The 20,436-nt window shown below is 35.1% G+C and overlaps 1 protein-coding gene and 1 long non-coding RNA gene across 4 annotated transcripts in view; one reads left to right on the top strand and one right to left on the bottom strand.

The window, feature by feature from the left end:
* SLC38A11 (solute carrier family 38 member 11) overlaps positions 1-15,609 on the bottom strand; it is a 57,242-nt gene extending 41,633 nt beyond the window's left edge. Inside the window, exons 1-7 of one of the 3 annotated variants that reach the window (XM_012440667.3) lie at positions 15,527-15,609; positions 14,912-15,026; positions 13,008-13,082; positions 10,489-10,623; positions 9,466-9,531; positions 3,935-4,041; positions 1,815-1,894 (exon numbers count right to left, since the gene is read on the bottom strand). In XM_012440667.3, the coding sequence (XP_012296090.1) occupies positions 1,815-1,894; positions 3,935-4,041; positions 9,466-9,531; positions 10,489-10,623; positions 13,008-13,082; positions 14,912-15,026; positions 15,527-15,565 (617 nt within the window). In that variant the 5' untranslated portion in view covers positions 15,566-15,609. Of the gene's footprint in view, positions 1-1,814; positions 1,895-3,934; positions 4,042-9,465; positions 9,532-10,488; positions 10,624-13,007; positions 13,083-14,911; positions 15,027-15,526 lie in introns of those variants that run through there. The other 2 variants (XM_012440668.2, XM_064382663.1) reach the window with 2 other exon arrangements.
* The window catches only part of LOC105708929 (uncharacterized), a 95,224-nt gene extending 75,340 nt beyond the window's left edge, over positions 1-19,884 (top strand). Inside the window, exons 4-5 of the long non-coding RNA XR_001105407.2 lie at positions 10,480-10,567; positions 19,624-19,884. This is a non-coding gene — a long non-coding RNA (uncharacterized LOC105708929). The remainder of the gene's footprint in view (positions 1-10,479; positions 10,568-19,623) is intronic.
* The last annotated feature ends 552 nt before the right edge of the window (positions 19,885-20,436 follow it).

Raw genomic sequence — 20,436 nt, 5'->3', positions numbered from 1 at the left:
AGGTGTTTGAGGCCAGCCTGGGCAAATTAGTGAGACTCCATCTCTACAAAAAATAAAATAAAACATTAGCCGGGTGTGGTGGCATATGCCTGCAGTCCCAGCTACATAGGAGGCTGAGGCAGGAGGACTGTTTGAACCCAGGAGTTCAAGGCTGCAGTGAGCTATGATTTCACCATTGCACTCCAGCCTGGGTGAGGGAATGAGACCCTGTCTCTAAAAAAAAGAAAAAGAAAAAAAAAAAACCCACTAATGCTGTGAATTGAATTGTATCCCTCCAAATTTATATGTTGAAGCCCTAACTCTCAATGTGCTGGCATTTGGAGTTGAGGTCTTTGGGAGATCTTGAGAGACAATTAGGGTTAGATAAATACATGAAGGGAGAATGGGGCTCTCAGTATGGGACTGGTGCCCTTATAAAAAGAGACACCTGAGATCTTGCTGTCTTTCTTCCATGTGAGGACACAGCAGGAAGACTGCCCTCAATAAGGCAGGAAGATGGCCTTTACCAGAACTCTACCATGCTGGCACCCAGATCTCTAACTTCCAGCCTTGAGAGCTATGAGAAAATACATTACTGTCATTTAACATTACTCAGTTTATGTGTCTTTGTTATGACATTCTGAGTTGACCAATACAAATATGAGTCAGGATTAAGTTATTTGAGGAAAAAGAGTAATATAAACATTTATGCTTTCTTTTTTTCAATGCTTTCAAAATGGGCATTTGCTTTTATGAAAGAAAAGGCTATATCAAATGCACTTAGACTGGATATTTCATAGATACTTCATGCTTTTTCCCCAATAAACTTGAGATCTTATTTATTTATTTATTTATTTATTTATTTATGTATTTTCCTGGTACACTAAGAAGATTATCAGTGGAAAATGAATTAATTTTGCAGCACAACAATTAATCAATGAGAAAACATAAATTACCTTGGCCACTGCATTAACAATTAGGACTCTTCATTAGGTTTCCTTTTATGTGTTTACTTACAGATGCCATTCATTAAAAACCTAGTATTCCTTGCATTGTGCTAGATATTACATCTTAAATTATTTTTTCTTTGTTTTGTTTGGAGAAAACATTTAAGGTACCCTGGACACTCCTTAATGTATTATTTATTTATTCGGCTAATATTTATTATGAGTTGTGGAAACCCAATTCAGCATGTAAAGCCAATCTAAGCTGATTTCATTCTAGCATTTTCTTGAGACTGTGACTATAAACTGCCCAGTCTGTATCTGGGGAGTCTGCTATATAAGCATAGCATAGAAACAGTGTAGTTTAGATTGATAGGACATAGACTATAAAATTTAATGAATGAGTAACATTTTTAAAATTGGGGGAACCAATACCAATTTGTCAACATTTTACCCGACCAAATAATAACATTAAAAAGAAACAAATAGCACTATCAGTTGTTATCAGTAGTTCACAAATGATGGAGTATTTTAACACAAAATAATTAATAAAAATAATCAGAAGAGAATAAAGGGTGGTTTTCAGTGTTCACATTTTAATTGATGGATTAAAAACATCCATTATGCCCCTTTTCAACTATTCAAAATTCTTTTCTTTTTCTAATTATTTGGGCTGGCCATTAAACCTGGTTTAATTCTATCAGCCTCCTAGGGTCCAAATGAAAAATGCATGTTTACTTACCTGTAATTATTTTATCTCATTTTGTCAAATACTAACCATAAATGATGTTTCTGATACCATGGTTACTTTATATTTCTGCATTTATGCCATATAAATATCTACGTGAAGGCCATAAACCAGAGACTAACAAGTGTAACCACAAAACTTACATGTGTGGACCCAATGAAACTGCCCTTGCCATTACAATTCCAAGAATCAGAGTTGTTAAACCTGTAGAGATGAGGGAGACCTGTAAAGAAAATACAAGGGTATTGTCAATTTAGGACAGAGATTATTTTATTTAGTATATTAAGTCTTTATCATTTTTAATTGGGTAAATTTACACATAGATTTTTCTGCCTAATTCTTAAGTAGGTTATTCTTGCATCTTGGTGTTGACAACGTGAAGCAGGTAACTTCTTATCAGATCAGAGTCTTGGTTCCCCGCACCCACCCCAAGTAGATGAGCAAGTATTATATATGACTATCATCACCATGCAATATGGCTTTAAACATTTATGGTGGCTTCTGCATAGAACACAAAACTGGTGATTTTCGCTTATGAAAGTAAAAGTGAAATTATGTTTTCTTTTTTCTTCACGTCCTACTTTAGTGTCGACATGTGCTTTTTTTCTATCTATAGTTGCTGCTTCTACTTGTTTTACTTTACTCTCTTGCTTCCAGCAGTACACACACTCCTCCTCCTCCTTTTTTTTTTAAGGAGCGGGTACCTCAGCTTTTCCTCTCTGCTCTCCAGCTCTACTTTTCCTACATGGTTTTGCCCTTTGGTCTGTGTTTCTAGGCCTGTTTTGCTTCTTCCTCTCTGTTCTGTCATTCTGTCAACTGGTTAAAATATAAACTGGTTTGTGTGTGTCTGCGTCCTGTGAACTCATTATGCTAGGTTTCTGTTTCTAGTCCTAATTTTTTTAAATGAATAAGCACATTATGGATCCTTTCTCTGATAAGGAAAAATAAATATATAACTGCTTGTATTTCATGTGAATCTCATTAACCTTGTTTTCTAAGTTGTTAATTTTTAACTAGAAAGAAGTTTCTATTATGAATTGGCTTATCTTCTGAGTGGCATAGAGATTAAACAACATCCCTAAGGATACGCAGCTGGAACGTGGCAGAGAGAGAACTCAGATATAAGCAGCCTTACTCCAGATTAGGGCTCCTAACCACTCTGCTTTATCCATTGAGAGATTTACTTAGATATCTCAATATGATACTTTTGAGGGATATTTAGGGAAAACATGCTCAGGTATTAATAATATGATATAATGTTAATAGCTTTCCTTTTATGAATGCCTCACTGTCTGCTCAGAAGATAACATTTATGTCTACATTGAATATGTGAAGTGGAAAATAGTTCAATTATTTTATATAGTTCACAAAAAAGCATGTTTTGATACCATCTTGTTTGTTTCCAGATAACTATTAGGGATGGTCAGAATACTTTACAATATTATGTCTACCGTCAGCTCTACCTGGAAGGATGGGCTTCATAATTGGATATACAACGTCAAACATATAATAGCGAAAAGTAAAATTCAGTCAAATGTTGGATTTTTCAAAATAGAATATAAAAATATTATATAAATAATCCTTTGCAAAAATATCTTGTCAGAATGTTTGGCATTGGCATTATGTAGACATAGTACCAATAATATTTTGGGTAAAATACAAATATTCCTTGAGAGTAAGTGCAAATGAACATCTGTAGTGAACTGAATAATTATTTAATTGTTTTCATTGGAAGAGTTCAGTATTTCTCTTCAATAATACAAATTATAAATATTGGCTAAATTCTCAAAAATTGACCAATCAACACATTGAAAACTAAATTCGCTGAATGAAAAATAAGCACAATAGACATTGTAACTTACAAATAAAAATATTTTAAGCCATTGAAGTGACTCATTGTTACTTCTTAGTTTAACTCTAAATTGTTTAAACTACCTACAAAAAAAGATGAAACACTTCTCTATTAAATTAGATTTGCTTTAAATATAGTTCTTTATATTTTCTAAATTTAAAATGTGCTGTCTGACATCAGTTAGGGTATCTACCTTAAAAAAGAAAAGGAAGAATATATTAGTTCATATTCATCAACTATTTATCAGTTCTCACAAACTAATGTTTCAAACACGGTTTACTCTAGCATAACTCTAAGTAAAGTAGAAGAAACTAAAGATGAATACTGTAATTAAGAACTTTGCCAAGTAGACAATAGATTAAGGCAGGCAACAAGGCACATTTCTGTGCCCATTTAACATGTAAAAATTACCTTTCCAAGCTTTCCTATATCTCGGTACAAGGATAAAGGCAGAGTAAAGGTAACTGTGGAAAGCCCAATAATGAAGTGGCGACCAACAAACAAATTTTCAGGATCAACTAAAACATAATAAATATTATTAAACGTTACAGGTATAAGTAACACATTGGTGACACACTGAATAGCCCAGCATTTATTTATAAAAATTACTTAAACATAAATGCTACCTCAATGACAATGATTTTGAGTTAATATACTCTAGAAACATGTAAAAATAAAAATAAATCACAAAAATACAAAAAATACAAAAAAACTTCAGGATGACTTATACTTCAAATGATGTTGTAATATTTCACCCTGAAATTATTTTAATAGCCTCTTAACCGGTTTTCATGCTTCTGCCTACCTTTGTCTTCTTAGAGTATACTCTTAAACCAAAACTACAGAATTCCTTTTCAACGGTAAAATACATTATGTCATTCCCTGCCCAAAACCCTTTAATGACAAAATGCTTCAGGTAGAAAGTAAGCTTTAGGAGGATGATTCATTTTCTATGAATTTTTTTTCTCTATACCCAACAGTCTTGGACAGTAATACTTTAACAAAATTTTAAAAATCAAGATTTAGATAAAAAATATTTGATACAGTTCTATACTTTTGTCAAGAAAGAAGTGGTTTCCCCGAGTGGCAGAAGCCGCTTATTGGATAGGGCGGAAGTCACAGGGAAGCTGCTGCAACTGGTAGACACTGCAGATTCTTGGCTATGGTCATGTGTAAATACAAATAGAAAATTATATATATATATATGCATGATATGTATATATACACACACATATACATACATAGAAATATACACATATAGAAAATTACATATACATATATATTCCGTATACATATATAGAAATTTCCATATACATATATAGAAAATTACACATCATTATATGCATTGTGTATATAATCAAATAGAAATGGAAGTTTTAAGCATAAAATAAAACATACAAGGATTTACATATTTTAAAAGCAGTGCTAATTAAAACAGTCACTTAAGGAGCTATATATCTATTTCAATGAAGACACTATTGTTTACATTTTTAGCTTATATCAAATTTCACTCAGAGATTGTGTCATTATATTCTAACAATGTCTTCAGTAGTACCAAGTCATTGTGCATCCGTCTCTGCAAATTCTAAAGTCTATAGAGATCCAGTCTTAAATGAGTGAATAATTGTGGTAAGAAAATAAAAGCTATTATCCTAAACAATGACACTAATTTTCTTAGATGGCTAATAAACTTACAAGAAAATTTCAAGAAATAAATTTCAAAATGACATAAATTTTTACCACGGATGTGTATTTTATATATGGTTATTAGATTATTAGTATTTTCTCTCTATATAGTGTGTATATATATATGTATATGGTGTGTATACATGTGTATGTGTATATATTTATACATATATATGGAATGGAATATTTAATCATGAATAGTTGAACTCAGCCATAACTAGTCATTATAAAAGTAAAAATTAAAACAGTAAAACAGGAAAATCAATTCCAAAATCCCTGAACTCACTATTTACATATTTGTGGCGAACATAATTTGAACCAAATTATTTGTGTATCTGTTTCTATTTACCCTTTAAGCCTTTTGCTTCATTGAGAAGTTGCTAAGGGCTAGATAAACGCTGGCACAGAGTGCTGTAGGATCAACAGGTAGGCGCCTGATAACTGAGGTTAAAGGGTGTTGCATAAAGGACGTTTTTCACTAATGATCTAATGATGAGATATATTACCTATACTGATCTATCAAAAATGCACGCAAGCATGCATTTTAAATGTTTAAACAACAGTAAAGAAAGGTGAACCTTGAAATTTTTGAAAATAAAAATTCTGAAAAAATTTAAAAGCATGTAAACATATTATTTTTTTATACCAACATTTCTTGTTACTTTGACTTATATCAAGAACCAAGGCTTTGGCTACCAGAGAAAAGTACAGGTAACTGCCTACTTGCCAATTTAAGACATTAGGGATGTATTTCAGAAAAAAAATAAAGCTTTGCTAAGAATTTTGTAATATCTACGTCTAAATATACTCTGGGATAATATGTCTCACAAGATATACAAAGTGAACATTATAAACTGTCATACCTCAAAATGTTGAAAATGCGGAAAGAATAAAGTTGTGTTCTTTGCCATGTGACCTACATTTTTAAAAGTCATTTTTGATTATTACAAAATTGAAAACCAGTAAGGGGGTTTCAAGGGACCATTAGTTTTTTCTATAATGTTTTATTTTTACGAAGGGTGTTATTTATACATTGTTTGTATAATTGCAAATAAAATTACTGATCCAAATGTTCATATCAGGGAAAGGTAAATTAATTATGGTCACTCCAACTGTACAATAGATACTGTACAGAAGACTGAACTTCCATTAATGCATATATATATTTATGTTTTGATATGAGAATATGTTCTTAAAATATTACTAAGAGAAAGAAATGTATTATAAAACAAGATATATAATGTTATATTATTCACATGAATATCTGAAATTACATGTATTCTTAAAACTCTAAAAGTATGCATTAAAAAGGAAAAAGAAAGGAAGGAAGAGGAAAAACAGGAAGGGGGTTGAAAAGATGGTTTCCACCTGATTGTCCCAAGAGGAAGAGATTGTTAGTGTTTTCTATATTCTCCATTTTACTTGTCTGTGCTTTCTAATACTTTTTCCAATAAATAGATGCTACTTTTTGAATAGGAAAATACAGTAATAAAATATATTTTTTTGACTGGGCATGGTGGCTCACCCCTGTAATCCCAGCACTTTGGGAGGCCAAGGCAGGCGGATCACCTGAGGTCGGGAGTTCGAGACCAGCCTGAACAGCATGGAGAAACCCCGTTCCTACTAAAAATACAAAATTAGCCAGGCATGGTGGTGCATGTGCCTATAGTCCCCGCTACTTAGGAGGTTGCAACAGGAGAATCGCTTGAATCTGGGGGCTGAGGTTGTGGTGAGCCAAGATTTTGCCACTGCATTCCAGCCTGGGCAACAAGAGCAAATTTCCATGTAAAATATATATATATGGAATTAGTAATTCTCTTTTGAAAAATCTTAGAGGCCAAGTGAGATGGCTCATGCCTATAATCCCAACAATTTGGGAGGTTGAAGTGGGCAGATCCTTTGCGCTCAGGAGTTTGAGACAAGCCTGGGCAACAAAGCAAAACGCCATCTCTACAAAACCAGGCGTGGTGGTGTGCACCTGTAGTCCCAGCTACTTGGGAGTCTGAGGTGGGAGGATCACCTGAGCCTGAGAGGTCAAGACTGCAATGAGCTGATTATACCACTGCACTCTAGCCTGAGCAACAGGGTGAGACCCCATCTTGAAAAGCAAAAAAAAAAAAAAAAAAAAAAAAAGGAGAGAGAAAGAAAAACCTTGAAAAAATAACAAAAACAAACCCCACAAAAATCCCATGCATCTTATGATTAAAAGATAACCACAGTTTATATGTAAATATATTTCTTTCTTATTTTTTCTTACTTGTGTATGCAAATTATGTATACATAATTTTCTATTTGCATACACAAGTAAGAAAAAATAAGACACACATTATATTGTATGTCTTGTATTATATTCTGCCCATTTTCTCTTAGCATTCTACCCACTCTTGTGGTCTCAGCTTATGCATTCATGCTCTGGAATTTGGGGGCTGGCACAGAAGCTACAGACAGTCCAGGTTAACATTAATGATAGCTAACAGTACTGGATAAATCTACTGTGTGGTAGACACTACCTGTCTCACCTCTTTTGGTTCGCACAACTATTCTATGAAGCAGATAATATTATGATTCATAATTTAGAGATGAGGAAACTGGAACTCAGAGAGGACAACTAACCTTCTCAGGGTCACACAGCAGGTCATTAGGTTGTCTGTGATTTGATAGCTATGTCTCCATGATCTCGAGTTCCAATAAACCCTGTGTGAGGAATAGCTGTAGTTTCTAGCTCTAGGTTTTGTTTCATTTTGTTTTGTAGGTCTCTAGAATGAGTGATTCAAGCACTAAGAGGAAACGTGTTTTTGTGTCAATCTCCTCAACTGTAATGGCAACTGTAGAGAGTGTCACAGTGAAATGGTGATTATGTAGTTTGGATGAGAAGCTCTTCAAAGCAAAAAGACACATGATCTCTGAATTATTCTAAAAACCATGACATAGTGAAAAGTTGAACAGGGAGTGAAGTTGTAGCGATATGTTGAAAAGGTCTGCTTGAGAATGTTCACACTGATTTTTTTGTAATTACACTAAACTGGAAATGACAAAAATGTCCCTAACTGGGTGACAGATACACTATTGTACATCCATAAAATGGGATGCTTCTCAGTAATTTGTTAAAAAGAGTAAACTACTGACGTATCTAAAGACGTAGCTGAATCTCAAATGCACCTTTCTAAATAAAATAAGCCAGACTCAAAAAAGCAACATATGGTATGATGTCATTTACCTGGCATTCTGAAAAAAACAAAACTACAGGGAGAGAAATCTCATCAGGAGGTTGAAAGGGGGAGCTGGAGATTACGGTTTGACTACAAAGGGAAATGGGGAAACTGGAGGGAGTGATGGAATTGTTCTGCATTATTTTTATTGTTTTTAGAGACAGAATCTCTATGTGGCTCACACTCCTGAGCTCAAGCAATCCTTCTGCTTTAGTCTCCAGTGTAGCTGGGACTACAGGAACATGCTACTGTGCCTGGCTTGTCGTTCTTTGTTTTGATTGCAGCTGTAGTTATTTGACTATATTCCTCTGTCAAAACTAACAGAATATAGGTTTTTTAAATATATTTTTTGAGACAAGGTCTCAGTCTGTTGTCCAACCTGGAGGGCAGTGGCACGATCACAGCTCACTGTAGCCTCCACCTCCTGGCTCAAGTGATCCTCCCACTTCAGCCTCTCAAGTAGCTGGGACTGCAGGTGCATGCACCATGTCCTGCTAATTTTTGTACTTTTTGTAGAGACAAGGTTTCACTATGTTGCCCAGGCTGGTCTTGAACTCCTGAGCTCAAGCGATCCAACCTCCTCTGCCTCCCAAAGTGATGGGATATTAGGCGTGAGCCACCACCCCTGACCACAGAATATAGATTTTAAAGGGCTAATTTTACTGTATTAAATTATACCTTAATACAAATAATGGGGAACATAGTCCTCTTGCTTATTTAAGAAATCATGTAGTTTAAATAGTACATGAAAAAATGTTAGCACAGAGAGCTGGTGATATGAAGGATAAATAATTTAAATTATAAAGTACTCTAAGTATATAAACAGTAACAATATTTTTTCAAACAGCTAAATAAGAACTAAATTTGTATAAAAGTAGATCAAAACTTTAAGATCAGAATGAATCATGGAAATTGTGAGATACCTAAAGTAATCCAATGATTTCACTTTCAAATTATTTATTTATAAATTATTATGAATCATGTTAACTATAAATAACTATATAAAATAAACATATTTAAATCCTCAGAATTTTTATTTTGACTTACCTCCTGGGATTCTTTGAAAAACTTTGCTCAAAGTATCTCCAGCTATTATGTTGTAACTTATCATTGCTAAAAAATAATTAAAATAAGAGTCATCAATAAGCCATCACAATATTTTATCCTAAATATTTTGAAAGTGATCAATTATTACTTCCCAAATATTGACATAATCCTACTACTTTCAAATGTATATTACGATTACCAATTTGGAAAACTTTAAAGATAATTGGACAACAGATCTATGCTAGAGTATCAATTTGTATTAAAAGAAGAATTTTCTCTTTACAAATTGATCCATCACAGAACACCTTTAAGTAGCAAGTTTTGGCAGTTACTTAGTATGCAATTTATTTTGTTGTTAAAGTTCAGTTTCCAACACCCCCTTTTCAGGAACATATGTACTGCATAAAGTGAGGAATAATAACAGAAACTTTTGAAGGCACTAAAATATCCCCTCAATTGAAAAAGTAAGACTTTTTTGGGAAATATATCATTAGCCTTCTGTGAAGACATATGGACCTACTGGTTTGAACAATACCTTCTGTAGTACAGATTTTGAAAATAAAGTCCATTTGGCCATTGGTGAACATTAACATTTCATTTTTTAAGAACTGCTAGGTGACATTCTCACCATTATGGTATAAACTTTAAATAGCACATTGGCCTAGTACATGGCTTCCACAAATCCTTAGCTTTTCAAAAAAAAAAAAAGAGTATTAAGCCTTATAAGAAATGTGTTACCTTATTCACGTTTTATGCTAGATCATTCCACTTTGTTTTTACCAAATACAGAAAGCACAAAACATTAACCCTGTGAAAATAACCCTCATTTTACTTAAAAGAAATAGTCAGAAAATAAACCAAAAGGACCAGAAAATAAGGAAGAATATGATTAAAGAAGTAAACATTTAATTCAGCAAAGATTTCAACAGCTATAATAATATCTTTAATGACTATTATCACTATTTAGAAATGACTATATACTTATGCACATAACTGCAATATTTATCTTCACAGTCAACTTACCTATAAAAGGATACAAAAACTGAAGAACAGAGAGGAGGAGATACCCTGGAAACCCGAAGGTTTTATTGACCAAAGACTGGTAGGTGTCTGTTCCAGAGAGGGCCCCTCCTTTTATCAATAAAACAAGGGAAAAGCCTGTGGCAAGAATATTAATTAAATAAATGTCATATTACATGAAATACAAATATTTTTCATGTTTTAACTTAATTACCATGGAGAAAAAGGGAAATTCTAAAGAAGCATTTAATTTAATGCTATAGTATTAGCAGAGCAAAGCTAACTTTCTTTTCATAAAACATTACTTTTTATGAAACCCCCAGACTTACAATATTGCTCATTAAATTGTTTCATTACTTTCTATATTCCTGTGGTTACCAAGTCTATTAACTATTGCATCAGAAATATTAAAATGTAGCCTGTAATTTGTAATCTCTACTTGCCTTATGGTAGAGCTTTGGCCTTTGTAATTTCTTCTCTGGAGTACTGCAATAACCACCTACTAGTTCTTTTATCCACCAATCTTGCCCTTCATCAAGACACCTTTGATTTCCCTTCCCTGACGATACATTCTGAACATTCTCCCTCCACCAAGTGGATCTGGCCACAGATGACCATAAATCTAATTGTGTCTTCTGCTTAAAATATCTCAGGGAGACCCATTAATGCCTTTGGATAAAAATTATTCATTAGCTGTGTGACCTTGGGTGAAAGATTTGACTTTCCTGAGCCCATCTGTAAAGTAAGGCAATATGGCACCCTTGAAGAGCAGTGTGAGGACTATGGTGTTTAAATGTCCACCACAATGACTACTGTGTTATGGAGGCTGAGTGAGAACTTAAGCTATTTCTACTTATTTTTGAAAAGCTGCATGTGATGGTGGGAAAAGTATTGTATTTGGAGTCTGGTAATAGTGATAACAACCACAAACTACTAGCAAATGCTTAACACAAGGCTCTTCTGCATGGTAGGTCTTTTTCCAAATACCATTCTTTTAAAATCTTCACAACAACCAGAGGTAGGCACTATTATCATGCTCATTTAACAGATGAGAAAAGTGAGGCACATAAGGTTAAGTAAATTGATCTCTATAGAGGTAGTAAAAGAAGAATCAGGACTTAGGCCTTAGTAGTCTAGCCTCAGACTCCATGCGCTTAATTAAAATCCCAGCTCTGTTGCCAGTAACTTCAGACCTTTTTTTTTTTTTTAGTGTAATAAATGGTCTAATAAGTAGACTGCAATTTTTAAACAGTAACTCTTCATAAGCACAAAGTTATAGGTCCCATGCTGCTAATTTATGGGTCTTAAGTTACAAATTAAGAACTGTAAGAACTAGAAGCAGTTGGTGATAGGAAGAAGGCAGGGAGTTCAATGCCTCTCTAGCTTCGAATTTGCAACCTATTATATGCTTTACTGTCTCTTCGTCAGTCTGAGAAAAAATAGTTGAGTTTTGGGCAGGACTTGGAAGCCTGAGGTTTTATGAGGGATGGCATTTTGGCAGGGTCTCCAGAGGCAGAGCTGAGATCTAGATTCTAGGGCAAGGGGCCTGTGGATGGAGTGCTCCCTGGAGAAGGGGAATGAGAAGACAGGGCAGGGGAAAGAGCTCAGCAAGGCAGTGGAGCTCTGGAGCTGCAACTGTACCACACATTGGTCCCTCATGGAGGCATGGAGGCCCCTTGAGGCCCAAGCCAACACTCCAGACCAGAGGGCAGCTGAGGTGTTTTGCACTAGCTGGTAAAAGGGCACCTAATCCACCACAGCAGCAACTCCTGTGAGTTGTGTCTATTTTTAATCATTGCCACCTCTTTTACAGTGATCCTAAGGCAGAGGAAAGATGCCGGTTTGTCATAAGGTGAGATGGGGGCTGACAGAGTGGGGACGAGGACAACAAAAAGAGGAGATGATTATGAGTTGTAAAGCCTGTATTTAAATGGGGGAGTGGCAAAATGTGGGTGTGAATGAACTGTTTACATGAAGAGGGGGAAGCAGAAGAGAAGATGTAATGTAGAAGCAACTTAACGCTGCATTTAAAGATAGTAGCAGGCAATGAGTGTGGGCAGGCATAAACCAGGCCGCCAGGGGTGATGACCCCTGCTGGTTGATCACCAGGGCTTCAATTCTACCTGCACAAACAACAGCTGAATAAGGTTGCTCATTCACATGCACCTGCCTACGAAGCCCTGCCGTCTGCACTTTGAGAGCACAGTCTTCTATTAGCCTTCATGAAGCTTTACAATGACTTCCCCATCTACTACTTTCTGCATGAAGTGAAAAAGGCACATGAAAAGGATTTAGGCTTGGTAATATATAATGCTCTTCTACTTTTCCTAATCTGTTTAAAGGATTAGTAAGAAAAGTAAATCTCCTCAGGCATAAATGCTTAAATTCTTTAGGATTCCTTGACACACTTTTTAATTAACGAGAAAATTCAGTTGCAGCATCTGCGTGCATGTGTGTGTGTCTGTGTGTGTAGTCATTGCACAACTGAAGTCACAGCAATAAGAAATTATATAGTATTTTACCTGTAACATATGAAACCCAGAATAAAAGCAACATTCCCAAAGGAAACCCAGCTTGCTTCATTGAATAAGGCAATCCTGAAAAAAACATAAAATGCCCCACCCTTCACATTAACAAGAAAGCTAGAAATACAGAAATTTCCCCCCCCAATTTCTGCATATAACAGGTAAAAATCAATGTATATTCTTATATGACATATTTGTAAGTTGCACATAGGACAGTATTAATATTAAATGTTAGGTATTAATACTTATTTTGGAATAAATTGTTAGCTTAGGGACAAGTCAAGAGAGCAAGTTTATGAAGTGATGGAATAAGACTTAGAAAGCAGCAAATGAAAAACAAAAGCCAGTTCACATAAATAATGCTGACTTTAGAATAAGAGTGACATAACCCTGGAATATGTGGAAAGTCATTACCTCAAATCCTTCCTTACCTGCTAACTAAGAAAGCAGACAGACAGGATAATAAAGAGCACAGAAGGGTTATGAAATACTAAGAAAGACAGACTCTGGAGTCAAAATTGGGCTATTATGTAGGAAAAAAATGAGAGGAAAATGAGAAGGCAAATTTATTTTTTATAATGCTGAAAGGGATACATAAAATTATTTCTTATAATTTTGGGGGAAATGGACAATTTTAGATTATGGACTATAAAATATTTAAAACAAATACAGTTGAAATATTTCCACTCAAAATTTTTATTCTCTGAAAAGTTTTCCCTTAAAGAAAAGAAAACAAGCTGCTGAGCAGAATTCAGTGATATTGTTTAGCATTGCTGACATGGCTCAGTTTAACATGTTCACATCAGGAATTAGCTCTAGAATTCTAAGTACAGCTGCCCATACCTTCATGGTACATGGAGGTAGAATTGTAAACAAGTCTTTGCCTCTGCTTCCTTCTACTTTACCTCAGGTAACTCTGTTTTATGTATGATTTGGGGGAGAAAAAAGACTATCCATAGAAAAATGTAAAATCAAGAACCATATTAACTTGTGAAAAGTAAGAAAAGTAACAATCCAGATAAATGTTTAATTTTCAGCAGATGATAACTGAGAGGAAAATGTCAAAACTTTATAAAACACTAAATTCTCAAAAAGTATTGTATTTTGCAGGATTTCGTTTTTTTTTCTTGTCTTTTCTGAGATAGAGTGTTTTCAGATACCAAAAAGAATAACCACAACTGAAAATATGGCTGCCTTTATTACTATAATGCAATGCACTCAACTTTTTTCGGAAATTTTCCCTTGCTTCTAATACAATGAGAAAATATGAGCTATTTATTTCTTTTAATTCTGATTGTATGGCTCCTTTGGTAGGAAAATCATATGCATTTTCAATTAACAAATTTGCATTGTTGACAGAATGATATTTAAAATTAGTTTATCGTAAAATTTTGTACTTTAAAATTTAACATGTATAGATAGGTAAAGAATGTATGAATTTAATTTTTCATAAGATTGGTATGTTTTCATATTAAACTTTTGCACCTCCAATATTTACAAATATCTGGAAGTTTTATACTTCTAAAAGGTTAAAAAAAGATGATTCAAATGATGGACACTTCAGTAAGAGGAAAAAGTAATTAGGTAACACTAGCAATCAACCACGCAGCCCACAACAAAAAGATTTACCACCACCCACATGCAGTTTCATCTTCATCCACCACATGTGGAAGATACTCTCAACTGTGGAAAGAGTGTGACTTGCAGCCCCATCTTCGGCATAAAAGACACCCATACATACTGTTACATTAAAAACAAAGGAAGGCTTTTATGAAAGAAAATTATCAATTTTCTTATTTAAGTATTTTTTCTTTAAAAATAATTAATGAACACTAGCAGCATAGCGAGTCTCAAATTTTGCCCTTTCATTTAAAATTTAAAACAAAACAAAATACACTTACCTATTATGCCAGATCCTATAATTGAGTTGACAACATTAAAAAGAGCAGCAGACTGACAGGTTTTCTCTTTATACTCATGTTCAGAAACAAGAGTTTCTCTGTCATCTAGATCTCTCTATTTTAATAGATAAAAGAGCAATTATAAACAAATATTAGCTCAAAAATTAGAAAAGTAATATGCGGGATACTAGCAGGATATTTCTAGTCATAATAAGTAATGTCACTAATGAAAATAAAACAATGCCAGGATAACAGTAGTAAAAAATAAAAATAAGAGCTGGTAATTCAACAGAGCTTGGTAAGCAAACTCCATCCTAAAATTTCCAGATTACAGCTGCCCCAGCTGCTAAGTACAGTATCCGTTAGGAATTCAGTGATGTGATTCTGTGAAATCAAAGTGCCTGCTAAGGAAAAACAAAACAAAACAAAAAAAAACACAACAAAACAACAACAAAAAAACACAACAACTCAGATTAAAGCAAAACTTTTTCTCCCAGAGAACTTTACGCGGTGCTAAACTAAGACCCTAGGTGAAGTTTGCTGACTTGACCTGTCGCAAGGTGAATCAAATTTCCAGAAAACTGGCTTCAGAACCTGCCCAGTCTCTAGTTTTACCTGCGGCGGGATGACAGGCTCCTGCTCCTGGTAGCCCATGGCTGCGCGGTGGTCCTGAGCAGGTGGGAGATGCTGAGGCTGGGTTTCCGCTCGCACCCGGCCAGCCTCCTCCGCCACCTCGCACACAGCCGAGGTCCGCGCGCGGCCGCGGAGCTGCAGGGAGCTGGTTCCACAGGCGCCCCCGGGCCCCCTCCGCAGGCAGCGAGGGCTGCAGCCCCAAGATCGCTAGTCTGTCGCAGCCTGGGGCGCTTTTCCACCGGAGTTCGCCCAAACGTATTTTTCCTCCGGATGAGGAGATGCTGCAGGATGTTTCTGATCCGGGCAGCTCTGTCTCCCCGCCTCCCCGCTCCATACCCCCGCCTCCCTCAGCGAACAGGGAGAGCTGCTCTTTCCCGGAGCTGCAAAGGATAACTTGTTCCACCCACGCTGCCCTGCCCAGATCGCACAGTTATGACGGCCTGGTTGCAGCCCTTTCCTAAGTTACCTGCTCCTTTGCTGGGTTCTGAAGCCCAGGTAAGAGCGCAGAAGCAGCCTTTGGCCCGTGGGACATCTTCCCTATCAGCACCTCCTCCTCGCTACACCTCTTTAATGGCAGAGACGACTGGTGAAAATTTAGGACTTTTATTGTAAATGGAAATTGAAAGACTCCTGAGAAAATGAATAGCCAAACAAAAAACTTTCCTAGGGTTTTAGCAAACTTGACCTCTGAGCATGCTTTGGTCGAAGGCTTCCTGGTAACTTTTTAGAAAAAGGAGCCATAGAGATAATGAAGATGGATTGTTACTGGATTCTGGAAATGAACCTTGAAAACGGAAAGAGAAGTACAAGGGCTTGTGAAAGGGATGGCACCCACAGTGTCAGAGCTAGAAAGAATCTTCAATGACCTCTATTCAGTCCTTTTACATTACAGATGAAGCAACAAGCCCAGAGAGTATTCAGTATCAGAGACAGAATGCATGAAAGAACAGCTTCAGGGCCAATAAGAGCGGGAATATGCCATCATACTTACCGAATTCAGTCCTCCCTTGATATCCACAGGGGATTAGTTTGACCCCTGAAGATACTAAAATCCAGGAATGTTCAGGTCCCTGAGACAAAAGGGCATGGTATTTGCATGTAACCCAGGCACATCCTCCAGCATACTTTAAATCATCTCGAGATTATGTATAATACCTAAAACAATGTAAATGCTATCTAACTAGTTGTTATACTGTATTGTTTAGGAAATAAGAAAAAAGTCCGTATGTGTTCAGTATAGACACATCCATCCTAGCCCTAACTACATTTTTGTTCCGGGATTGGTTGAATACATGGATGCGGAACTAGGGATATGAGGCCAACTGTACCTAATTAAAGAGGTTCTGTTTCATACATATTTGCTTACAATTATGAAAAAAGTTTAAAAACCATGGGAAAACAAAAGACTTAGAAACTTTATATACACTCTGCTGTCAAATTAACAAATGTTAACATACTGTCATACTTTTTTCAAATTGTAAAAGTAAACACAATGTCACAGTAGGAACTCCCTTGACCTTCTCCATGCCTTTCCCCAGGTCTTCATCCCTAGAGTCATCGGTTCATCAAGTTAGTGTTATCTTTGCTATTCTTGCTTTGTATTTTAATTCATTCATTTATAGCCATAAACAACACATAACATTGGCTTTTGTGTTTTCAAGATTTACAAAGCTGGTGTCATATTGTACATGTTATTTTTCCACTGGCATTTTTGTTTTCAGCATGTATGATATAGTTATATGCAGATATATTTTTTCATTTTATCTAACACAATTAAGTATGGCTGACTTAACTGTTACCTACTGAGAGATATTAAGTTTGTTTCTCATTTTACTCTCTTCCAGAGCATAAAAGTGACAGTTTCTCTAGATGTAGAAGTGTTAGGTAGTAGGGCATGAACACTTTCAACCTGATTAATTTTTTTTTTTTTTTGAGATGAAGTTTTGCTCTTGTTGCCCAGGCTGGAGTGTAATGGTGTGACCTTGGCTCACTGCAACCTACGTCTCCCAGGTTTAAGTGATTCTCCTGCCTCAGCCTCAGGAGTAGCTGAGATTACAGGTGCCTACTACCATGTCCAACTAATTTTTTGTATTTTTAGTAGAGATGGGGTTTCACCATGTTGGCCAGGCTGGTCTCGAACTCCTGATCTCAGGTGGTCCACCCGCCTTGGCCTCCCAAAATGCTGGGATTACAGGTGTGAGCCACCGCGCCCGGTCTTCATTAAATATTTTTAAATTGCTTTGAGAATTAATGATAGAAACTTCACTTCTACCAACAGAGGTGGAATTCTTGTTTTTCTACATTGTCTGCAACATCAGGACTCACTTAATCTATTTTTTAAGTTTCATTGTTCTGCCGAATTTTTAAGTGGTGTATTATTATTGTATAAATTTGCAGTGTCCTAATTTACATTGAGGTGGAAGATATTTTATATGGTAATTAAATATTTTCATTGTTCTCTTTGTGAATTTCCTTTTATTTGCCCATTTGATTTGGATTGTGAATTTTTTCTATTGATTTGTAAGCATAATTTATATATTTGGGGTGGCAACCCTGTTTCAGTTATATGTTTTGAACGTGTACTCTCCCAGCTTCTCAGTTTTAAAATTGTTTTTTTATTAATTCTATGAAGTTACAGTTTTAATATTAGTAATCTTAATCCTGATAGATGTGCATTGAGAAGGAAAAATTATAACCCTATTTTACTAAAAAATGTATATATGCAAAAATTCCAAGAAAAACATTAGCAAATTGAATCTATCTGTTCATGAAAAAGTTAACAAATCATAACCAAGTTGAATATAGACCAACTATGAAAGGATGGCTTAATTAACTATAAAGTTTATAACTATAATTTCCAACATTAATAGGTAAGAAAAAACCATGTTATTTCACTAGATTCAGGAAAAAACACTTGATAATACTGAATTCTTGATTTAAAAAACCTCTTTGTAAATCAAAAATATAATACAACTTCCTATAGTGATAAACTATAGCAAAGTATTTTCATTATGGGGAAATTTTGGAAGTATTTCCATTTAATCAGAAGTGAAAAAAAATCAATGATCGTGACTTTCATTTAACTTGATATTGGCTTTCCTGGTTTAAAGCAATAAGAAATAAAAGATAAATCAGAGATATAAGAATTGAAAAGCTAAAAATAAAATTGTCATCATTTTTAGATGATACAATTGTTTGTATAGAAAAATCCAAAATAATCTGAGAGAAAATAATTAGAAATAAGTAGAGAGTTTAGGAAGCTGATTAGTATAAGATTAGACTAAGAATATATTAATTTCTCCACAGCAACAGCAAACAACTAGATATTATAATTAAAAAGTATATAATAGTATCAGAGAATATCTAATACTAAGGAATAAATCCAACCAAGGATAAAAATGTACACAGTCTCTTCAGAGAAAAAAAAAACAATCAAAATATATTAAAGAAGTCCTAAATAAATTGGGAGACATAGCATATTTATGAATCAGAAAAAATATTCTAACGATATCAAATCTGACCAAGTTGATCTATTGATTAATACAATTAGTCTTACCACCACATTGACCACAAATCTGTCAAACTTTCCTTTTTTTAATTACAAAAGAAAAATGTTTGCTTTTTAAAAGTAGAAAATAAAAAGGAGAAATTTTAAATGTTCAGTTATTTCCACTCTCAGTTATAATTTTATTTTAAATACTTTTTTCAATATATTAGGTTGGTACAAAAGTAATTGCAGTTTTTGCCATTAAAGTAAAGACATTTACTTTATTTTAAAGACATATTACTTTATTATTTACCTAATATTTTGCACCAGCCTAATATTATATGTGTCTCTGTATGTGTGTGTTGTTCTTTTTGTGTGTGTGTAGATATAGGCTCTGTGGTGGTCTTAAAATATGTCCACAAATTCTCTGACACTCCTCCCTTCAAGAAGTGGAGCTTAATTCCCTTTCCTTTGAGTGCAGGTAGTATTTAGTGACCTGCTTTCAATGAACAGCATATGACAGAAGTGATGTGTGTACATTCTGATACTAAGTCATAAAATTCATTGTGGATTCTGCCTTGTTCTCTTTCAGACCACTCACTCTGGGAGAAAACAACTGCTATGTCATGAGGAAATTCAAACTACCTATGGAGAGAGGCCCACATGGCGAGGAAGTAAAGCCTCTTCCCAGTATCACATAAGTGAGAAATACTAAAAGGGGATCCTCTAGCCCCAATCAAGTTTTCATATGACTGCAGCCCCTGCCAGCATCCTAACTGCAACCTCATAAAAGACCCTGGCAATGGCCGGGTATGGTGGCTCAGCATTTTGGGAGGCTGAGGCAGGCGGATCAGCTGAGGTAAGGAATTCAAAATCAGCCTGACCAACATGGCAAAACCTCGACTCTACTGAAAATACAAAAATTAGCCAGGTGCAGTGGCATATGCCTGTAGTCCCAGCTACTTGGGAGACTGAGGCAGGAGAATCACCTGAACCCAGGAGGCAGAGGTTGCAGTGAGCCACGATAGTGCCACTGCACTCCAGCCTGGGTGACAGAGTGAGAGTCTGTCTCAAAACAAAAAAGACTCTAGCAAGGACCCCTTAACCAAACTGCTCCCAAAGCCTTGGCCCACAAAAATGTGAGATAATAATTTATTTTTTTAGGCCACTAAGTTTTGACATTATTTGTTATTCATCAATAGATAACTGATATAGGCTGTTTTTATACATATTTTTGATGATTTTTTAAAAGAACTGTTTCTTAATTTCATAAGTATTATTTAATATAATTTCATAATATTATATTCTCAATGAGAAAACTCAACAAAAAAGAGACACATAAAATCACTAACAATTCTCCCATGCAGAGGTAAACAAAGTTATCATTTTAGAACCCTACAGTTTA

Source organism: Aotus nancymaae, unplaced genomic scaffold (assembly GCF_030222135.1).
Source record: "Aotus nancymaae isolate 86718 unplaced genomic scaffold, 86718_ANA_hifiasm-v0.15.2.pri h1tg000029l, whole genome shotgun sequence".
In the NCBI taxonomy this organism is placed as follows: domain Eukaryota; kingdom Metazoa; phylum Chordata; class Mammalia; order Primates; family Aotidae; genus Aotus; species Aotus nancymaae.
This window is presented reverse-complemented; position numbering and strand designations above follow the sequence as displayed.